The sequence below is a fragment of the Malaclemys terrapin genome, chromosome 1, assembly GCF_027887155.1.
Source record: "Malaclemys terrapin pileata isolate rMalTer1 chromosome 1, rMalTer1.hap1, whole genome shotgun sequence".
Classification (NCBI taxonomy): domain Eukaryota; kingdom Metazoa; phylum Chordata; order Testudines; family Emydidae; genus Malaclemys; species Malaclemys terrapin.
In genome coordinates, this window is record NC_071505.1 from 99,734,959 (window position 1) to 99,758,039 (window position 23,081).

At 36.8% G+C, this 23,081-nt stretch overlaps 1 protein-coding gene across 1 annotated transcript; it reads right to left on the reverse strand.

Annotated features, from left to right (window-relative positions):
• Positions 1–21: 21 nt before the first annotated feature.
• HCFC2 (host cell factor C2) lies at positions 22–20,725 on the reverse strand. The gene is given in 16 exon segments (XM_054033084.1): positions 22–3,070; positions 3,922–4,207; positions 5,187–5,372; positions 6,965–7,105; positions 7,972–8,048; positions 9,534–9,734; positions 10,491–10,650; positions 11,722–11,771; positions 12,493–12,672; positions 13,608–13,796; positions 14,289–14,392; positions 16,722–16,806; positions 17,399–17,607; positions 19,916–20,076; positions 20,497–20,667; positions 20,669–20,725. Coding segments are annotated over 16 exon segments (2,283 nt in total). The 3' UTR covers positions 22–3,044.
• Positions 20,726–23,081: the final 2,356 nt, after the last annotated feature.

Consider the following 23,081-nt stretch of genomic DNA (forward strand, 5'->3'; position numbering starts at 1 on the left):
TTTAAAGTACTGACACACAACTCATTTTATAGGACAACCACTTTATTACAAAGAATAAACAATGCTTTGAAATAAGATATATTCAATTATTTTTTCATTGTACAAAACGTCAATTTTCTTTATAGAGATCATTGAAGTAACAAGCCATAAAACTATAACCACCTCAAATCAACCACCTTGAAATACCAGTTAACAATAGTATCGTTAACTATATCTCCAAAGTTTCTGGCTTGGTCATCATGTGCTCTACTTCAAACTATATTAGAAGATATTGCTATAATTACTTTAAAACACAAAATGTTGGTTCTCATTCATTTTATTTCAAATTTCACAAAAACATTCTTAAGTTGTTGCAATATCTGCTACAACTAGCATAACTTTTCTACTTATATAGTCAGAACTTTCATGAAAAGTCTACCAAACCCCTTGAAATTTCTACAAATCTGATACTGTATTCTGATCAATGTGGGTGTTTTGTTTACATGTATTTTAACAATGACAAATATGGAATAATGAGGACTTCTGATGCAGTTTCTCAAACAGCTAATTTCAATTGTATTTCAAATAAGTTTAAAAACTGGAACAGACATCTCAGTATATTTGTCCAATATCTAGTTTATAAACAAATAAAATGTTTCTCTAAGATGAAACTTAGGTGGGATTTAGACATTTTGCAAGTACAGTTCTGAGAAGCAGACCTCAATGTGCATTTTCACAGTGTATAACGTAATTTAATTTTAAAGTAAAACTGCAAAGCACGGAACAGGAGATTTGCATATGTTCACTATTCAAACATTACCCAACTGGGATAACGGAAGAGAGTGAAAACTTACATAAAGCCAGCTGTAAGTACACTTACACAGAAATCGTATTTTGATTGAAAACACCACAGTTTTACCTTTGGTCAACGTGACACACCCTTTAAAAAATAAAATGTGCAAAGTATATGAAACCAAGTGCAAAAACTCCATCCATGGACGTACCCAACAGATTTTATTCTTAAATAATATCACTACAATCACAGCTACCAACCAACAAATGTTTTCTAAAGGCATCTTTCACAGTACTAATAAGAAAAGCAAAGTTATACTTTTCTAGTTACAGCCTGCGTGTAAGTGGAGATTTTAGTTACTGGGTAGTGTCAAGGTCATAACTGATAAAGTAGATCATTATACTAAAGTTTTTAAGCCCATTTAACTTTGTCTGCAGGAAAAAACCCTATATAAAAATTCATGATGTGAATACTCAGCTTCAAATGAATCTGTTGAAATCAACACTATATGCACAAGTTTTTTTCTTGTCAGGTTTTCTATTGTTATGAGAAGAACTATTTATACTACACTCTTGTGTCACAATCAATTCTACAACGAAGATTTGTAAAGTCCCCAGTGCTTTTACATGGCATCACAGATTGTGGCTGTGTTAAGGCTGTATCAGCACTTCCATTATAAACCCTGACTTTTAGAAGTCTAAAGTTTGGCCATAAAATTTACTTCAGCATATTTGGGTTAGCCAATCTTTTCTTGAGAATCTTTTACCAAATATCTATGCCCCCATTAAAAACCAAAACAAAATAAACAGGCAAGTCTATTCTTAATTTTTAAGATTACATATTTACAGTGCATGTTCTTAACATAAATGTAAGGGAAAAAGGCAAGTAATTCCATCTTGATGTATATTCTTTTGGCATCGAAGGAAAAATTTAAAGTGCAAAGTATAAACTTCATTGCACATGTGCAGTAACTCATTTAATAAAAATTATTATTAGTTGCCTCAAAATCTATTCACCTAGTGGCCTCACACAATTCAGCCATTTTACTCTGACTTTGGTAAACAAATGATTTTTTAAAAATAAATAGCATTGAAATGTTTACATTTGTTCTATTTTCTTTAGCACAGGAATGGATCAACCTATTCCTAACAGCAGTGCTTTTTAAGCTAAATAGCTATCTAATTAATGAAAAATGACTGACAGGTAAATGGGAGTATTGAACTGATTGCTTTACCTGTATATTTTATCAATCAAGCAGTTATGAAGACTAACTGGAATAAATATGTCATAAGAATTAGCATATAATATGTGCAAAATTGCTTACCATGTATTTTAACTTTGGTTAAATTTTTAGACTAAAATATTACAGAAATGTTATGGAAGCAACACAAGCGATTACAAACATAAGAATGAGGTACATTAAATTCTTATTAGTGCAAAAAGCAAGCATATGCTGGAAGCAAAGCATATGGGTTTAAAAAAAATGGATGAATCCTCATGAAGGGTTTAATAATAGACCAGAGAGGTCTCTTTGTAAACATTAAGAATATTTACAGATTTAAGATTTGTACAACTTCAAAAGGATAATCCCAACTAATAGTAGTGCATTTACATTACATTTATATTTTTCATAACAGAAGTGACTAAGTTTCCTAGTATTTGCATATCTTCAGGGAATGCCTTTAAAGATTAAAATATTTGTTACAAATAGTAGAAAAATCATTTCTTTACAAAAAGTATATATATTAAAATATTCTATACATTTTAAGATACCATAATAAATGGAAATGTTCACCTTGCACTCAGATACCACAGTGATGAATGTGGTATAAGAACTTCAACTGAACAGAGATCATGAGGCTTTACAAAGTTATCTGTGCAATGACATTTCAACACGGGCAATCTCTACGAAATCTTTTAAAACTGGCACAAGTGGCGGATGATCTTGTACACCTGCAATTGTAACAAATTTAAATTCTGCTTCAAGAGTCAATTTCAGATTTAAAAGGCAGTGATTGTTAAAACGTTAATTATTAAAATGGTTGTTGATAGAAGATAGTCAGTATCTAATTATTTATCTTCACTATAAGAATTTCCATATATGGTAGTTCAACCTGAGCAAGGCTGCATAATGCTGATGTTTAAAATATAAAAAAAAGTGTTCGTATAAATTTAAGATAAAAACAATGCAAAAATAAAATATTTGGAGCATTTACAAAATATTACAAATGTTAAACACTACATTCATAACTTGAATTGTATTATGGTGCTTCTATTTTGAACTTGATGTTTTCATTTCTGTGAAAAGAAGGAGACACACTATTATCTATATGAAGTCATGGAACATTTAAGTGGTCTGACATGTTCAAACAGACCATATTCTTGAAGCTTGTATCTAGAGATTTCAGTATATAGATTATTGCCAAAACCCTCAAAGCAGGGCTGGAATAGTAAACACCAAACTGAACTCTTCTACGTGGTCTTCCCCCAGATTAGAGAAACAGTTTTCAAGTGTGGACAATATTGTTTTCTAATAGCTCACCTTTGGTTTGAGCCCTGCAATTGTTCTACTGGTTTAAATGTAAAGGCTAGAAAGTAGTAACAAGTGGCTCATTGTCCTAATAAGCCAAGACACTAACACAATTTCAGAAACCTTAAGAGAAAGCAGTGATTTCACTGCCCTTACTGGAAGTGAACAAAATCAGGACACCTCATACAGAGGCAATAAATTACTCTCTGATTAAAGAGGAAAAAGGACAGAAGGATCCAATCAAAACAGTGGATGCTACTAGGTTAGTTGGCAGTATCAGCAGGACAAAAATGTTGAAGTTGAAATGAAGCTAATTAGAATCTAAAGTTTGGTTGGGTTCTTTCTGATAATGTATACCTGTGGGGTGAACCAGTATAATGATTCAGTATTTTTTTTACTTTTCAGCTTCTACTTGCATCCAAATTAATAGAACGAGTTGTCTGAAAGTTTTAAGCGGAACTTAAATTAATGACCAAATATTTCTAAAAACTCTACAGATCGTTCAGGCAGAAGAGGCTGCATGCTGCTAAGGAAAAATGGACTCAACAACAGTTTGATAAATAGTTTTCTCATAGTACAGATAAATCCCATTTAACACTACATTTGGTATCCACTTTACCTTGAAGCCATCGAACTTGCGTGGCTGGTCCATACCCTCTCTCATTCTTTGCAGAAATCCTGAACACTATAGCAGGTCTGGAGGTGTAATCAACATGGGCATTTGAAAGCTGAGCAGCAGTCACCATACATGATGTTTTAAGACCACAGTATATTTTCATAAATACAAGCTGATTTGGGTTTTCATGTACTTGTGTGGTACGAATAGCTAAGTAAGCCGAATATTCCAAGATATTTCCAGAAAGTGAAACAGGTGGCTCCCATGAAAGATGAATACAGTCTACACTCTGGAGAAAAATTTGAAACATAGTATCACAATGTGTTGATACTCAACTGTAAATTAAGCACATTAAAGTTCCATTACCATTTAAGTGTGGTTATACTCTACAGAGAATGAAAAGGCACATTCTTACTCAGACCAGCAGTCCTTATGTTTGTTCTGAGTCGCTGCTGCTTACTTTTCCTTACAAAAGCATTTACTACCTTTTACTCTTGATAGCAAGCCTGAGCTAAAACAGGTATGGAAAACAGAAAACTTCTACTCTAGCTTATGCAAAACAAACAAAGAGCAGAACAAACACCGGGATTCCAGATGTACAAATAAGGGAATGAGGTGGTGTAAGTGTAAATAATGGAAGAAACTATTTAAAATGTATTATTGGTAATATAACATGAGCCAGAAAAAGCAGAGACTGATTTTCAGATCCCAAGTTGAATTTGTTGGGCTGGCAGTTAAAAAAAAAAAACAAAAACAAAAAAACCCCATCTTTTTATTTGTAAGTGTACAAATTTAACAGTCATTGAGACACAAATATTAAATTTCAATGTCATTTTAAAAACTTCTCAGAGTGACCAACATTTTAACATGATTACTACCTGATTTATAAAAAAAAACAACATTCTAAAACATCACCATTCTTTGGATCTTTTAATGTCTTGTTGTCAGGCCTTTTCTTTTAGGCTGCAAGCACCTCAGGACAGAGACAGTTTAACACAACACTAGACAAAGTCTGTACTGATCAGAGAAAAGTATGTGTTACCCAGTAATAATATTTTCATCAACACCTCTATCTCAATGTTAAGTGTCTGAATGTGGTTCATAACAAGAAGGCCACACAAAAAAGTGTTACAGCACGTAGAATTTACCCACCAACTTTTGACAATATATGCTAGGACAGTTTTAAGTAAAAATCCCAGAAATTACCAGATTAGGTTTGGGAGACAACACAACACTACACAAACTGAAATCCTAACCAGCTCTCTCACCTTGGTGATTCTGACTGTTGAAGGTGCCCCAGGAAAACCCGGAATGCAGGTTTTAAATTCACTGACTTTACTGAAAGGGCCGACACCACAGCCATTAATTGCAGCAACCCTGAACCTGTACACAGTGCCTGGAAAGAGATCCTGTTTCTTAAGTGAACTGTAGTCTGGGACATCTGCATTTTCCACCTGAAAATTTAAATAATGCAAAATTCGAGTAAATAAGTTTACCTGTAAAACACTATAAAAAAAAAAAAAATCACACCTAACCTAATAGATTAGCAGCTGGCAGGCTCAGTTTAAGCAAAAACTAAATGTAAAGTGATTTTAGAAGTGTGCGTGAACAGTATGTACACAGTAGATCCAAGAAGTTAGGTCAAACTGTTAAAGGGTTAAAGAGAAGCCCTTATAACAGAAGCGTTTAAGGAAAGTTTATAATCCCCAGAAGTAATAAAGAAATCCTCAGCTGCTGTTTCACTGTGAAGTGTGCTCTGTTATACTGAACACAACATATTATGGCTTGTTTGTTTTTTCCATCTGATTATGGTCAGCGATAAAGGCAGGATACTGGACTAAAGAGAAATTATTTGCTTTGGCAGGGAACACAGGAGTTGCCATACATTGCTTTGTATTAGTGGCACAATTCTATGAGTTTTCTTTAAACAAACTAAATATATATTTTTATTTCAGTAATTTACAAAAATCATACTAATTAAAGCACAGACCTACTGCAGAGGAATGATAGATAAGGTAAAAAACAATTAAAACTGTAATCCCTATTTTCGCTTCCTGAAAAATGCTTTTTGATTGCTTTCTCGCATTAGTGTAAGTGATTAAAAAAAAAAAAAAAAAGAGTGAAGGGAATGGCACAAGTAAGCTTTTTAAGTTATGTATTTGAAAAAATGTATAGTCTTATGCCCAAGCTATTATATTTTGTCCCTTAACTTTTTTTTATTTCAAAAGTTGCTGTTTATAGTCATGAGATATAACTTTGACTTGACATGGCTCAGGTGCGGGTCGGCTGACCCTGCTACTAAAAACTTTCAGCTGTGATGGGCAAGCATGCCCAGTTTTGGAATACAGAGAGGGACCACACATCTCTGGCTGGGATGATTTAGTTGGGTATTGGTCCTGCTTTGAACAGGGGGTTGGACTAGATGACCTCCTGAGGTCCCTTCCAACCCTGAGATTCTAGGATTCTATGAAAATAAAGTTGTATAAATCTTTAAGTCACTATGCTGCTAACCAATACAGAATTCATTATTTGTTTAAGGACATGTGTAATGTCAAACAATGTTAATGACTATTAAAAAGAGTCACAATTAAAGGAGAAGAGACCTCAGTGAATAAGTTTCAAAGTTGTATTTAAACAGATACTAGATTAAAAACGTATAGCTAACCCACACCATTTCTTAATTTTGAAATCCAGTTGCAGTTTCTACGTTTTCATACCTCCAGTGATCACACACAAAAAGTTCCTCCTGGTTTGAAAATTTACCAGCTTGAGAGCTATTTCCTATGTAACGCTGGCATAAAACTAGTAAAAACTTAAGTGCGCCTTCCCTATAATCATGCATTTTATTCAGCTGGTTCAAGATTTAGCCTCAGAAAAACCATAAGTAAGCAAGATATCTGCCAGCATCCTTTGTATCCAGAACTCCTATTAGCACTAGCTCCTTCCACAGTGTGCCAAACCAAGAAATTCCCAAACCTTTAGTCTCTACCAGTTAATATACATGGGAAACACATTCCAAAATTAAGAATACACAAATAGCACTTACCTTGTTGGAGATGCTTAATTTTTCTTCTGGCAACAAATAGTACTGGCTCACCAAAGCACTGTTGCTTTTAAAAATTCCTACATCGTACCACTGTCGTTCTCTTGTTTTCACTGTTGCCATCTGCCTTAGTGGAGTAGTTTTCTAATGTTTGAGGAACACGTTATATAGACCACCCATACTTTAACACAACATAAAAAAGTCACATTTCACAAAACTAAAATGTATGAAAAAAGAACTCCCAGTCACTCCAGTAAGTTACACGTTGCTGTACTTCAAAAGAACAAATATACATTTACTACACAAATGCAGTTAAAATACTGAGTGGTTAAACTTGTTAAAAGCACTGGTACTTCCAAACACATAAGGTGAAAGGTATGCAGATAGTATGTGCCAAGATATGTTAGTAAAACATCTATTAGAAATACAAATTGACTGATGTTCTGATGCCATTTCTAAGAGTACTGCCCCAGAAAAGAGGTTCTTCTAGGAAGGACATTAGAATTTTTGTCACCTCCAAAGGGGCAAGTAGTTCTATATTAGCTCATCTCAGAGTTCAAAAGGAACTTAATTAAATTATCTATAGGTTTGACACTATGCAGAATGCCTAATCTAAAGTATGCAAGACTACATACTTCTATTTTAATCGAAGTACTAATTACAGAATGCATGTATTACTTTATTACACATACCAGCTATATGCACACAGTTGTACTATACTGAGTGATACGAAATGGGGTCCTACACTTGAAATGTAGTTAAATTTCCTCCCACCTTTCCTGAGTAGTTGTTTCATTTACACTCTCTCAAACCAAACTGTTTGCAACACAGCTCTTATTTTTTGAGAGACTGGATACAATGTATAATTTTCATCTGTACTATTCACAGCAACCTACTAAGCAACGCATCATGTTTTTCTTTCAAACAAAATATAACTAACTACTGGGAGGGGCCTGAGACTAAGAAGAGATGTAATTATTCGGTTTTATTATGCAATGTCACATACTTACAGATAAGTGCACAGTCGAGTTATTTGTGTGACCAGTGCTGACCTTGGTTGAAGGCATTATAGAAGTAGTTTCAGCAACTGGAAACAAGAATTATATTAAAAACATTAGTTCACATAAAACAATTGACATGTAAAGACAAACTTCATAGCTTATAAAATTTGTAAATGGATTTCAGTGAGAAGTGTCTCTTGCAAAAGTCTCTTCAGTATTTAAGACGTAGTTTGGTAAGTTTTACATGCAGTGCTATTTACAACCTGACAATTTTAATAGCTTTTTTAAACTAACTGCTGGTTTTAAATTTACAGAACAACTCTTACGAGTGTCTGGTGTTGCATGCCATTGCAGTTAAAATGGTAGCATCAACAGGAGACTAGACCTACACAATTCTAAGGCAGTGGCATTATTAATAGTTATGGCTTAAAGTAGTATATAAATTCTGTTTACATCAGTATTGGACTGTACACAAACAAATCAGACTGGGGCAGAAATTGCCTACCCAGTATGAACAACCTAAATTTTAAACCTAGGCAATGAATACTTTTAAATGTATTGCTCATGCATAAGGCTAAGATTTTGTCATGGTTATTTTTAGTAAAAAGTCACGGACAGGTCACGGGCAATAAAAATTCATGGAAGCCCGTAACCCGTCCCTGACTTTTTACTAAAAATAACTGTGACAAAATGGGGAGGGAGGGAGGTCCAGCACCCACAGCTGCTGCGGCTCCATGGTCCCCCGCCGCTGCTCCTGAGACCACCAGGGATGCCCCAGGCTGGTTGAGAGTACTAGAGTCCCCGCACCGGCTGACAGCTCCAGCCGTCGCCCCAGGGCTGAAGTGGAAAATGTCATGGAAGTCTCTGAAAATCACATAACCTGAGCCTTACTCATGCATATCAGTACAGATCATGTGAACTCTAAACAAGGAATACAGAAAATACATTTTTAAAATAATCCACCACTTGGAAGAGAAAAAAAACCTAATTCACTACATTATATAATAATTTTATTTACGATTCAGACAAATCTAATTATTCCATTTGTATTCTGTGCTTATGTGTCAAATTTTTAGAATAGGCTTGTGTATGCAAGACATCACCAGGAGAGGGTCAACCAGTAGTTACTGCTCCCAGGTGATGGCAAATATGGCATATTCGCTTCCATCAATAAATTTTGTATTGGCATTGTTTATATATTGAGTTTACTTAACCTGCTCATTTCAGACATTTCAATCATACATTATGAAGTGGTCAGTCTAAAATAATAAATTTGGTTAATTGGTGGCTACCATTATCTAAAACGTGGATTTTTGTCAACTTATAATGAACATCTGTAGCACTTTTCACCCACACAAATCAAAATGGTTTACAAAGGTGTTTAAGGATTATCCTCATTTTAAAGTAAGACCAGGGCAGAGATCTTTCAGCTTGTCCAATATCATCAATGCCTGAACCATTATTTCAATCCTAGCCACTATTCAAAGATGACAAATTTCCCACCACACTAGAAGTTGGATGGCCTTAGATAAATATGGCTCAAAATACAGTATGTGAAACACATTTCAAACCTTCAGATTTTGAACTGAATGTTGTTAGTGAAGTTTCATCTTTAACAACTGCCCCATTTGTACTTGATGACTCAGTTTTAACAGCCTGCTGGGTTACCATAGTTTGTGTGCTGGAGACAGTACTGGATACAGAAGCATCAGGATTTACAGTTCGTATGTCCAAGTCATGTAATTCAGCTACATTTGCTGAAGTCTGAGGACCTGCAATATGGAAAATATTAATTCAACTTCAATAGTGATGTCAATTGATAAATATCAGCCTAATCTAGTTGTTTTTTAGTCTGCTATAGGAATTGATGCTAGCCAGATTCACACTAGAATGACTCTGGTAAGATCCCTGCCAGACACCAACTTTGGTGTTATTTAATTAATATCAATTTCTCCCCCCATACCAGTTGATATATTTACACAAAACACAAAAATACCTAACTACAGACAGGTACGTGAGATGCTTCTTAGTTCCTTGATTGATAAAATAGGCCCATCTGATTAAATTCTGTTATTCTGCTAAGCATTAAATCTGGGAGGTAAACATTTTAACATTGATCAGAAAGCAATTCCTAGTAGCAAAAACATCTGCAACCTTGAAATCCTAAATTTTTGCCAGTGCATGCAATTTAAGTGACCAGGAATATTATAAACTGTAGAAGTTAGTTTCTGGGTTGATACTTTGGCATGCCAATTTTCAACCTGTAGCAACAGATCTCTCTCTTGTAGAGAGCTGTTTATAGCCAGTATTTGTCATTATAGTGACAGAACTAAACACTTTATTTTGCTTAAAGCACAATAAACTAGGGACAAATTATGGTTTCATCTTTCCCCACTGTTATAAATATGTACAGTAATAAATACTTCATGAAAGGCTTAATTTTAAAAACACACAAATATTCTAGCTTTGTTGTATTTGCAAGATTTTAACTCCAACTTTTCTTTAGTCTCTACTGAATAAACTCTTACCTAAGGTGCACGCTGGCAAAAGCGAGGGGGCATTTGACTCTTTGAATCCTCTAGAATCTAGATGGTTTTTCTTTGTAGCTTCTTGTGTAACAATGTTTTCAGGTTCAGTAATATTTTCTTTAGCTTCTAGTTTTAGTAGTGAATTAGATGTAACTTGTACCTAGCCAAAAAGAAAGCAATTGTTTGTTTACCACAATTGTTAAAGTTTACAATTTGAGCTGCAAACATTGCAAGGACATGTTTGTTCATAAAACCTTTCCACTGGAATTTCAAATAAAGATGGAAGTAACTAAACTTGTAAAACAAGCTTTTCATAAATTCTAAATTTGATCTGATAGTGTCCTTGTAACATTCAAAGCTCTGTTTTGGAAACCGCTGATATTCTTAAATGGAAGTGCACATTAAAAGTTATCAGGTACATTTAGTTTATTTGCAAATAATCACATAAAGTACAATTACGTAGGCTCACTATATTCCAAAAAAGATTAAGAAATTTTATTAGCAATCCCACTTCCATACTCATACCAACAGGCTTCCTGCAGGAAACTATAGTATTAAAGAAAACTTGTATTTCATTAAGATCCCCAATTAGTCTTGAGGAACAAGTTGTAGTCTTTAAGTGTCTTCAATTTTTGATTCCACACAAGTTCGCCTGTTTTAAGAGGCCTTAAACATTTATGACCTAATCTAGATTTTTGAAAGTTTAAGTCTTTTTAACCAGAATCTCTCTTTTAATGACCCTTCTTTTACTGTTAACAGGGCAGAAGGGAAGTCAGCTGTACACACACTGCTTTTCACAGATTTCCAACGGCCATATTAGGAGCCAGCTGCTACTGACAGGCTTCCAAACACCATATTAGGAGCCTGCTACAAAGAAAGGAATTTCACCAAGGCTCTAATAAAGTAGCATATCCTCTCTGCCTCCCTGTACCCATTTTGCTGGGACTTTGATGACGAAGGAGATTTTCTTCTTGAGATCAGGCTCCCAACTACCATAAAGTACTCAGTGCAACTGCAGCTTCCCTCTTGTATCATCAGCAATGGCTTTTCAAGACGCTCCATTCAATCAGGAAGTGAGGTAGCATCATTAGAACAAAAGTAATGTAATTAAGCAGTACATTTTTTAAGCTTAAAAATATTTCAGACTTTTTTTAAATTGGCAAGTTAGGGTGGGAAGCGAGACCATCATTAAAACATTGTCCTGATTTGAGAATCTTCAGTTTACACTTACATGATTAGGAACCATGTGATTTGTTTGGCTGTGAAGATCCAGCTTGATTCCTGGAGGAAGGATGATAGTCATTGATTATAGACTTTGCTGTTGAGTAGAACCACCTTACAGGTAAACAAAAACAAACACCCATTGATTCTATGAAGCATTAAAATGCTTTATATGGAGTCTATTTTATCCCAGTGAGCAGTATACCAGAGCAGTATGAAGGCGCTTTTGTATAAATGAGAATCAGGCCCTTTGTCTTACTGTCAAAATCCCAGTTTCTAGTTACAGTAGCACTAAGTCTGAAATGAAACTGTAAGAGCAAACAAAATCAATGGAAATCCTTTTCCCACTACCTTCTCCTTCAAGTCACATACAAATAGGATGTTAAACTTACCTTTGAACTCATTCCCCATTACTTCACGTACTGGCCAAAGTCGCAGCTAGATTTCAGGATATCATATAACAAAGTTCAAAATCCATTCTGAGCATTGTATTTTCTGGCCTCATATCAAAAGTTTGACTCTGTAAGGCACTTCCAGGCTCATGAAGTTCTAGCTTACATCAAGGAACCACTCCACCATTCAGCCAACTCAGGGTCAGGAAGCACAAGGGCAGTTTACAACCAGATTTTCAACTCTTGAGTTGCAGTGTGTGCACTCCCTAGGCACAGCCAAGGATCTGGGTCTTTATCTTACATATTTAACTATCCATTTTAAAATTAAGGTATCTACAGGAACCTTCATAGAAATATAGTTTCATCTAAGGGAAATATTGCAGTATTACCTTGTGAATTCAGCAGTGCAGTCTCAGGAACCACAGTTCCACCAGTCACTGTAGGCGCTGGGGAGTCAGCATTTAACTGAAGAAGATATCCTTCAACTGTAGGAACTTCATCCCATTTTACTTGAAAAGAATTAGTTGTAGCTCTGATCAGCTGTACCTGTGATGGTGCTGGTGGTTTCTCTAAAAGACACCAATTAAATACAATTGGAATATTTAAAGTTGTTCTTTCATTGCAGTTCAAATGATATTTGTGTAATGACAGTACATCAACGGTTCTCATTTCTCCAAATACATATGGCATAGGCCACGTGACAAAAAGCATTTTTCAAACTGGTTATCAAATAAAGCCAGAAAACACTAAATTGTCTCTCTCGAGTGTCATACAAGGCACATTTTTTCAAGTCTCATGCCTTTTCTTACTTATTTGGCAGCAGAAAAAACAATGAGGTTTTATGCTGCACATGCAGAGGCATCACTTCAAAGATCACGGAGAACAGAGGCTCCCTAGACAGCTTTATTGAGGATGCACCCAGAAGACTGGACTAAGTATCTCTAGCACTGAATGCAATTGGACAGAATTCAACAAAAATGGCTAAGCAGCAGAAGACGACCTATGAGAAAACGTGAGAATATTATAGTTTCATTAAGCAACTAAGAGTGGAACACAACCTTTTACAAGTACCTGAATTGTGCAAACACCAAATATAGCAATTGTTTAGCGTGGTGAAAGCAGTAGGAGCAACAATAAAGTGAAATTAAGGCAAATGTAAAGAGCACATCAGGAAAAAAAAAAATTACAAATGTTTAGATAATATGCCCTCAGCATCTTGTACTCAAGAATCTTAGAGGTGTTTTACTGAATTTAGCCTCATAAAACCTCTTTGCAGGTCTGTGGAATTTGAGGCCTGTGAAATAGATCATTGTTTTTAGCAGAAAGCCATAACAATAATCTTTAAATGCATCAACACTGAAGCAATATTTTACTAGAAAAATCTGAGATTTAAAAGTTCACTGAATTTCCTATAGACTAAAACTTCTGAGCAGGTATGAAGCCAAGTTTCTATTGTAGTAAGATGTACAACAGATTATAGTACTTTTATTATGTTCTTACACACCTGTATCTAAATACCAAAGATCTTTGCAGCAAACTTGATTGTTCCAAGCTTTTCTGTAACCATCTCTACCACTCCAGATGTACAGACGAGTGCCGACTGCCACAGCACAGTGTCCAGCTCTTGGCCCGGGTAACAAGTTCTTTTTGTCTTCCTGACAATCTGAGATTAGACCTATCCATTCCGTGGTGTCTAGTAAGTGAAACTTGAAATAATCAGTACCACTCAATAAGTGTTTTCAAAACAAGGAATACAGATAACAATCCACCTAACTAGTCAAAGGGAAAGTGATCATCTGTGAGAATATACATATGTTTATATTTACTCATTTGAATCATTGTTTCCAATATTCTCTAACCTCTGAAGTTAAACCAGATATCATCTACATTGCAGGCAAGTCATTTGAGCTCACACTCAAACTGATTTTTTTTTGCGAGGAGACAAATTTGTAGAAGCCATTTTCCTGATCTTTGGTTGCATCATGTGGAAATGTAGAGTAAAAAGGTATGGGTCCTAAGGTAGTTTAGTGTGCATAACTAAAAGGAAACTCGTGTCTAGTTCTAAAGTCACCTAAGAATTTTTTTTTTTTTTTTTTTTTTTTAAGACTTTACTCATAGGTTTACATCTGTTAAAACAAGTGTTCAATTTATCATCATCATCATCAAGAAGGGCAGAAACACTAACCCAAATTTAGATAAGAAAATGAACTGGTACATTTCCATTCACCATCACGAGCAGAAATCTCATCCTCCACTGTCTGTGGAACCCATCCACCAAAAACATACATTCTAAAAATAAGGGAAGAGGGATGGGGGAAAAAAAAAAAAAAGACAAAGACAAAGCTAATTAACAACATTCCCAGGCCTGTTGCATCATTCCATCTCACTACATACTCTATGACAAAAACAGAATATTTACAGGATTTTAGTGTCTCAATCATAGTTTACAAGAGTTTGTTTATGCCCCATGTCTCTTTCTAATCGGTGCTGTTACAGGTCTACACTTATCAACTGTTGAGCAAAATAACTACGAGAAATATGCCACATTATGCACCAGGACACTTAAGAAATATGCCAGAGGTGTATTAATTTTGTATTATCAATAAAGGCACCTGAAACTGCTAGATATTTAGACGTTAAACATTTACACAGAACTTTTACAGCCCTTCCATGTATTGTTCACAACAGACCATTTTAAAGGACTGTCAGATATCAGAATTAGAAATGCGTTGTATGAAATACAATCTGATAACATTTTTTAGGAATAACAAAAATCAGAAGTTGTGATCTTGCTTCAGAGGGCACTCTTCTTCTTCCCCCACCCCATACATACAACCTGTACGGTGATTAAATTGGAAGCAAGTATATTTACTTTGTTAAAGCTATCTGATGGACTGAGTTATGCTAGCAGGTAAAAGAGTAATCTAGAGCAATGGTTCTCAATCAGGGATATACATATCCCCGGGAGTACTCCAAGGTCTTCCGGGGGTACAGCAACTCATCTATATATTTGCCTAGTTTTACAACACGCTACATAAAAAGCGCTGGCGAAGTCAGTACAAGCTAAAATTTCATACAACTTGTTTATACTGATTATATATATATATATATATATATATATATAATCTACACACACACACACACACACACTATACACTGAAATGTAAATACAATATTTATATTCTAATTGATTTATTTTATAATTTAATGGTCAAAATGAGAAAGTAAGCAATTGGTCAGTAATAGTGTGCTGTGACACTTTTGTATTTTTATGTCTGATTTTGTAAGCAAGTAGTTTTTAAGTGAGATGAAACTTGGGGTATGCAAGACAAATCAGACTCCTGAAAGGGGTACAGTAGTCTGAAAAGGTTGAGAGCGACTGATCTAGAGAGTAAAAGAATACACAGCAATTTTCCAGATTTTAGGTGTTATTTTGTATAGTTATACAAAGGAACTAGGGAAAGAATTAGATACATGCATGACTCAGTCTAATTAAATGATTCTGGATACAGAATTCAGTTTTGTTGATGGAAGTTTATGGGGCAGGGTGCACATGCATGTGTGTATATATTTCCACAGCACATTGATGGCCTATGAAATGAAAAGGTACAAGTAATGATCAAGCTCTACCTCTCTCCCCCTAAATTGTTAGCAGCAGTATTGCCTGGAAACATCTATTCAAGCTAAATGTTATTTATACGTCTTTTTAAAATATTACTCTAAAGTTTAGCATTTCAACGTACACTCCCCCCCCTCCCCCCTTCCCTACTCTCACTCAGTATCTGGAATGTTTCTCTCTCCTTTCTTTCTTCAACTCCAGTATATTACAATATTGAAGTCCCTAAAAAGCTATAGAATGACCCATCTTTCAGATAACTGTATGTGTTACCATATGTTCAAATATTACACTACCTGTTTTATGGATTATCATTATGCAATCGCAAAAGCGCATGGGTGGTTATTTACATGTATTAAAAGCTGTCTCTATTTTCATGAGTTTTTGAAATTTGTTAAATGTTATGGCATGAGGTGAAAAGCTGTGAATACAGAAAACTATGTACCTACTACTATTTACCAACAAAGAGATCCGAGAAATTACCAACCAGCAGCTCATCTCCACTAGAATTAGAAGGATGCGTTGGGCATATTTGGGGCATGTATTCCGGATGCCAATATGCAGGCTCCCACATGATGCTGTTAAGTGGAAGCCAACGAGTGTGAGGAAATGAGGGTGGCCAAAAGAAACCTTAAGACCACCCTTTAGCAGGGAGAGCAGAAGAGTTGATCTCAATACCACAGAGCAGATGGAAGCAGCAGCTAATGACAGAGAGGAATGGAAGAGACTGGTTTCTGCCCTGTACGCCAACACTGGCGTGAGAAGGATGTAATAATCATAGTAATAATATTAAAATTCACTAACAGCCTTAATTTAGATGATGGCATATTGCTACTTCCATAGATTCCACAAAGGCACAACATCCAGAAGAGCATTCCACAAGGCCAAAGCTGTTTTATGTTGTACAGTGGTGGGTAAGGGTAATCCAATACAGAAACACTATATCATCATTCTCCTACTAGGTGTACCTTTCTATAGTTGAGCTTTTAACAACAGACATACTTGTTTCCTATTACATTGGCTGTATGGAGACTGCGAGGAAGTGGCACCGTCCCCTTAGTTTCTGGTCTTGACCAGGTCATTGTTTCTAAAAAAAAAAAAAAAAAAAAAGATAGCATTTCAGTAGAGTAATAAAATATATCCTATATAGCTATTTGTGCATATCACTTCCTAGATTTCAGAAAATACTGTGCATGTACCTACTATTAATTAGATTTTAACAAAGCAGGAAGGTAGCCCCTTTCAAGCTAATATCTATATTCATATTTACACAGTTTAAGAACTTCACACTAAGATGATGTTTATGTTGACTGTCCTTTTCAGAGTTATATAATAGGTTGACAAACCTGTTTACCAATTTGAAATGGGATTATAATCTCAAATTTCACTAAGGCTAATAAATTTTTAATTATTTTGGTAAGAGTATTTAAGATATCCTAGCAAAACCAATGATCTCGGTGTGCAAGTGAATGTTGCAGTATGTTAGTGGTAAAAGTAATAGTCATAGAAATCTGACACATCTTGTCCCACTGAATAAAATGGCATTAAAACTACACACTGGATGTCAGTAAATCAAGTGTTAACTGCACTTATATATCATATCACTAGTCGTCATAGGGTTTCACTTTCCTCAACACCAGATATGCACTTAAACTGCTTCACACATTGACCGAACTCACCTATGTCAAGCTCCCAAAGGTCATTAAGTCGACAGCCACACATCCCTCCAAAAATATACATCTTTGGATTTCCCAAACCTTTTCTGCAATACACAATGGCTGTGTGGGATTCTCGAGGAGAAGGCAAGATCCCTTTGGTCATTGGAATGCTCCATCCTACAACTCCAGAACCATGCTGCAGCTCCAGTTCATAGAAATCATTTAAATATCTAGTGTAATATTAGGAAGATATTGAAAAATATAACTGAAGGATTATAAAAGGGAACATTGCTGAGGGTCTAAAATTCACCTCTAAGTTGTTGTTTTTTTTTCCCCCAAAAGGTTATCATAGCAGAGCTATAATGATTTTATTTTTACAGTACCCAAACATTTGATGGTAGGGGCTCTACAAACAGAATAAAAACAAACTCCACAAAATAGCATTCTTTTCAAACAAGCAAAAAGGAGGAAGATCCAATTTATAAAAGGGAAGCTAAACATAGGGCCAGTATTCATTCTAAAAATACTGAGATGATATTTAAATGTAACGAGAAACAAAATATGGGTAGATATCAGGCACAAACTGTACATTGAAGAAAGTCTGCTTTCATACCATCTTTGACATGTGGCATTCCACAAAAAAGCCATATTCAAAAGTGACACCAAGATTCTTAGCATGATTCACTACATCTGAACAAATTTCCTCAGCAATGGAAGAGCTGCTTGCAAAACTGTAAATGATAAATACACTCTGATATGGTGCATCAGCAGAATATGAGCAGAATGCCCTCGGGTTGGTCAGTGAAGGGGGAATTCACCATTTATTGTTGAATTAAATGAAATCCACTTATTGCAAGTTACTTTTAGAGAACTGTCCGAGTTCTGATACTTGTTTCAGTCAAATCTTGTTTAATAGGGAGAATAGAGTTTTGGCACTTTACTGCAGCTAGCCAGTTGCAAGTGGTCTTAACTGCAGATCACGGGGGGTGTGGTGGGGGGGGGGGGGGGGGGGGAGAGAAAGAGTATTTTCAGTTTTGATATCCAATGTGTGTTGATTTAAAATTAACTGTACTTTGAAGTGTTTGTAAATGCAGCACATTCCATGGTTCTCTACAACCTCCTAGTGAACAAATCTTCCAACCCAAATCCATTGAAGCAGGAAGACTCATGGGAACTTCAATTAAAGTAACTTAAATTAAAAATACTAATAGCATACCAAAGCACTGTATAAAGATATATATGGGTATGTCTACATTATAAGTGAACACCTGTGACTGGCCCATATCTGCTGAATCGTGCTTGTGGGTCTCAGGCTAAGGGATTGTTTAACTGCAGCGTAGACATTTGGGTTTGGGCTGGAGCCCAGGCTCTGGAATCCCCCCAGGTTGCAGGTTGCCAGAGCCCAAGCTCCAGTCTGAGTCCAGGCACTTACATCACAGTTAAACAGCCCTGAGCCTGAGCCCCAGTCAGTTCACATGAGCGTTTAATTGCAGTGTAGACATACCCAATAAGGTCATCTGATGTTTTTCCAACAGGAGATTGAAGGAGAGAGACTACTGTTCAGAAATTTAGTAGCTAATCCTGGAGTTCCACAAAACGGCAGTCTATTCAGCTTCCACTGCAAATATGTCAGAGCTTCTAGCCCAGGGATGGGCAAACTTTTTGGCCTGAGGTCCACATCGGGGTTCCGAAACGGTATGGAGGGCAGGTGTAGTGTATTAAATTGCTCCCCGTAGGAATGTGCTACTTACGGAGCCTCAGGACTGGCAGCTGTAAGTAGTACACCATAAGTAGCACATTCCTTCGGGGAGCAATTTAATACACTACACTCAGGTAGGGAAGGCTGTGCCTCTCCGAACAGCCTGGACCCCATCCCCTATCCACCCCCCCACTTCTTGCCCTCCTGACTGCCCCCTTCAGAACCCCCGACAAACCAACCCACCCTGCTTCCTGTCCCGACTGCGCCAACCCCTATCCACACCCCCGCCCCTTGACAGGCCCCCCCGGGACTCCCATGCCTATCCAACCACCCCTGTCCCCTGACTGCCCCCAGGGACCCTCTGCCCCTTATCCAACCTCAGGACTGGCAGCCATAAGTAGTACACCGTAAGTAGCACATTCCTATGGGAAGCAATTTAATACACTACACCCGGCGGCTCTCACAGCTGCGCTGCCCGGCAAGAGCTCTCAGCCCCACCGCCCAGAGCGTTGGCGGCACGATGAGCTGAGGCTGCAGGGGAGGGGCCGGGGGCTAGCCTCCCTGGCAGGGAGCTCAAGGGCCAGGCAGGACGGTCCCACGGGCCGTAGTTTGCCCACCTCTGTTCTAGCCAGTTCTCCCTGCAACAAGCCTAATGGGAAGACTATAGCAAAGGTTTAGTTTGCAAAGGCTATCTAACATGCATTTCTAATAATTCCATCACTTTACCATCTGGGACATGAAAAAAATTTATTCTTCATTGAACAGTTTGGAAGCTTTTTTGGTTTGTGTCTTGTTACATCTATTATTTATATATTTTGATTAAACCCAAATCAGCATACCTGGGAATGTTATTGTTTGAATCTTCACTTTCATTTGCCAGGCCACCAAATAAATAACACTTGTTACCATATAAAGAAAAGCTGTGGCCAAGTCGAGGACAAGGTAGTGAACCAATAGATGGAGGCTGAGGTTTTACTTTTTTCCACAGCCATCGACTTGCCTTAAGGGGGGGGAGGGAGAGGGAAGAGAGAAAGAGGGAGGAAAAAAAAGAAAAGAGATTCAGAAATCAAATCTGCTCACATACAATCAATAAGTGTAATTTGAGAGTCAAGATGATAACATCATGGACTATTCTTTGCATATATTCTGTATAATGTTTAGTTGAGTATTAATTTATTGAATATTTCCTGATAGCTTTATTCCTGTTTGATTTAGGAGGGTAAGTAACAACTGATAATAAATTAATGATGAAGTAAAACCTAATTACAATGCTTATCCACGCCAGCTTTCTAAGAGTCACAGCCTGTCAGATCATTCCAAACTCAATGTATTATTTTACTTAAATAGAAGTGGACTCTTTTTGCTGCATTTATCCATTTTGCTATCTTTAAAACTGAAAGGTCTTTATTGCGTTTCTTACCTGTAATTCATATAAATCATTACTGTATCTTCCATATTCAACCATTCCTCCGAACACTAATATTCTGGTACCATCGCAGACAAATCCATGGGCTGCACAGCCTGGAGGAATATCTCCTCTAACAGCAGGAAGAAACCACTGATTTGTAGCTATAGTATAAAAAAAACACCAACAGAGTGAATTTTAACACCAACAGAGTGAATTGATGCTCCTTTAACAACTCTGCCATCAAAAGAGGGACACATAAGAGACACTTTTTCTCTTTATTGACTGTAGGTGGCTCTGAATGGGAAAGGATAACAATAAAGAGGTTATAAAATAAAAAAGCAAGTCAATTGATGGAAACAACACATTAATCACTGCTCTGTGAAACAGGTGTTACTGAACATAAACTCTGGCAAGTCAAGTGTAAAAGTATAATTAGTCAGGCCAAAAAAGAATCTGCAGAGCAACTAGCAAAAAACAAAAACTAATAGTAAAATATTTTAAGCACATCAGAAACAGGAAGCCCGCCAAACAATCAGTGGCGCTACTGGATGATCGAGATGTTAAAGAAGCACTAAAGGAAGACAAGGCCATTGCGGATAAGTTAATTTAATTCTTTGTATCAGTCTTCACTGCAGAGGATGTGAGGGAGATTCCCATATCTGAGACATTCTTTTTGGTGACAAATCTGTGGAACTGTCCCAGATCGAGCATACAAGATCAAAGTGTGTAACTGTCATGCCCAAGCTCACACAACAGAAATAGTTCTGGCTTCCTATACAGTTATACTAAGTTCTAGATCACACACTCTATGCCCCTGTCGACACTAGAGAACCTTTTGAAAAAATTCCCATTATTGCCAACACCAGTTCAGATTAATCGAATTTAGCAACTTTCAGAGTTTTAGTGAAGATGTGGTTCCCATTACTGACACTGTTTTCAGCACTATGTCATCTAACCCTGCTATCACAAAGTCTAACTAGATTGGTGCAGAAACTGAATTAATGTTAACAACTGCAGGGAATTCTTCACTATTATCCCTAGAGAAGACATGGCCCAGGTAACTAGTAAAAGTCTCTCACACTACTCAGACTCACTGACTTCCACAGACTTTTTCCCAAAGAAAAGACATCTTTCTACTGTCAATGAAATAAAGGTCAAAGTCACATACCCTTTTACTACCATACAGTGTTTTAAAGGGACAGTCAATTTGACATCTAGTAATTATAATTATAATTATAATTAATGGAGATATCCCATCTCCTAGAACTGGAAGGGACCTTGAAAGGTCATTGAGTCCAGCCCCCTGCCTTCACTAGCAGGACCAAGTACTTATTTTGCCCCAGATCCCCAAGTGGTCCCCTCAAGGATTGAACTCACAACCCTGGGTTTAGCAGGGCAATGCTCAAACCACTGAGCTATCCCTCCCCCCCCAAAAAAAAGTTCTGTTATATTTACCCCTACCAGTAATACATGTACATTTGAATTTTCTTATTGTAAATATTTTTCTCCCCTTTTGCTGTCAGATTCCTCCCCTCCCACACACACACTTGCACACAATAGGGGAAACTATTAAACGAATTCTACAAGAAATACAGTAAATACACAAAGTAAAATGTAAATAACACTTTCCCCAATCTCCTGTGTTATAAATAACACTATAGAAGATTAGGACATTTTAAAAAGTGGGGTTTTTAAACTGACTGCATCTGTTAAAGTGTAGCAAAGTCCTATCTGCAAGCTGGTATGGTAAAATTTTGCTCAGAAGAAAACCTAACATTTCTCCTCTTAATGAGCTACCTTCAAAATATTTTCACAATCCCTGACTTCAGCTAAAATGCTTTCACAAAAATCATACAACCTTTTTTTTGCTATTTGTATATGTTTCTAGAGTACTTGCATTTGGAGAGGTAAAATGATGATATAGCTCTCATTTTCTCAACTTGGGTGTCCTTTAATTCTTATCCCAACCAGCAGTAGCAAAAACTGATTTGTACAGAACAGCCTACTTATTCCCCATCTTATGTCATACACTGAAATTCTACACAACTATCCCAGTCGGATGGGATTCTGTGCAGTAAATGTTTCAGCATCTAAGCTTTCATGAATAATATAAAAGTTAGTCTTCAGGAGTGGCTATCTGGAAAAACTCCCAATGCAGCCACATTCACTTTTCTAACCCAGATCTATTTCTCTTCATATTCAGTGCCTTGAGCTGCCACCCGAAGGAACAAGTGGGATTTGGAGGATGAAGGAGAGACAAGAGGAATAAACTTCTCTCCAGTTGCTCAACAGGCACCTTCTCAGTCAATTCCATCCAACCCTCCCTAGCTAAAGAGGAGAATATGACAGATTCACACCCGGGGCCTTAACTTCCTTTGCCTTAGAAGAGGGAGTAAAGCCAGCCTCGGCATTCAAATGCTGGCACAACGCCAGCAGGACCCAAATCTAGGGAAGGTTTTTCTCTCAGCGGCCTGCAGCCCACACAACAGCAGCTGCCGCCAGGCACCCAGGGCTGAACCCGAGTCCCACGGAAATCAGCGGAGCAGAGATAGGAAACATCCCACCCGCCCCCTCACACACGTGTACCCCCCATATGC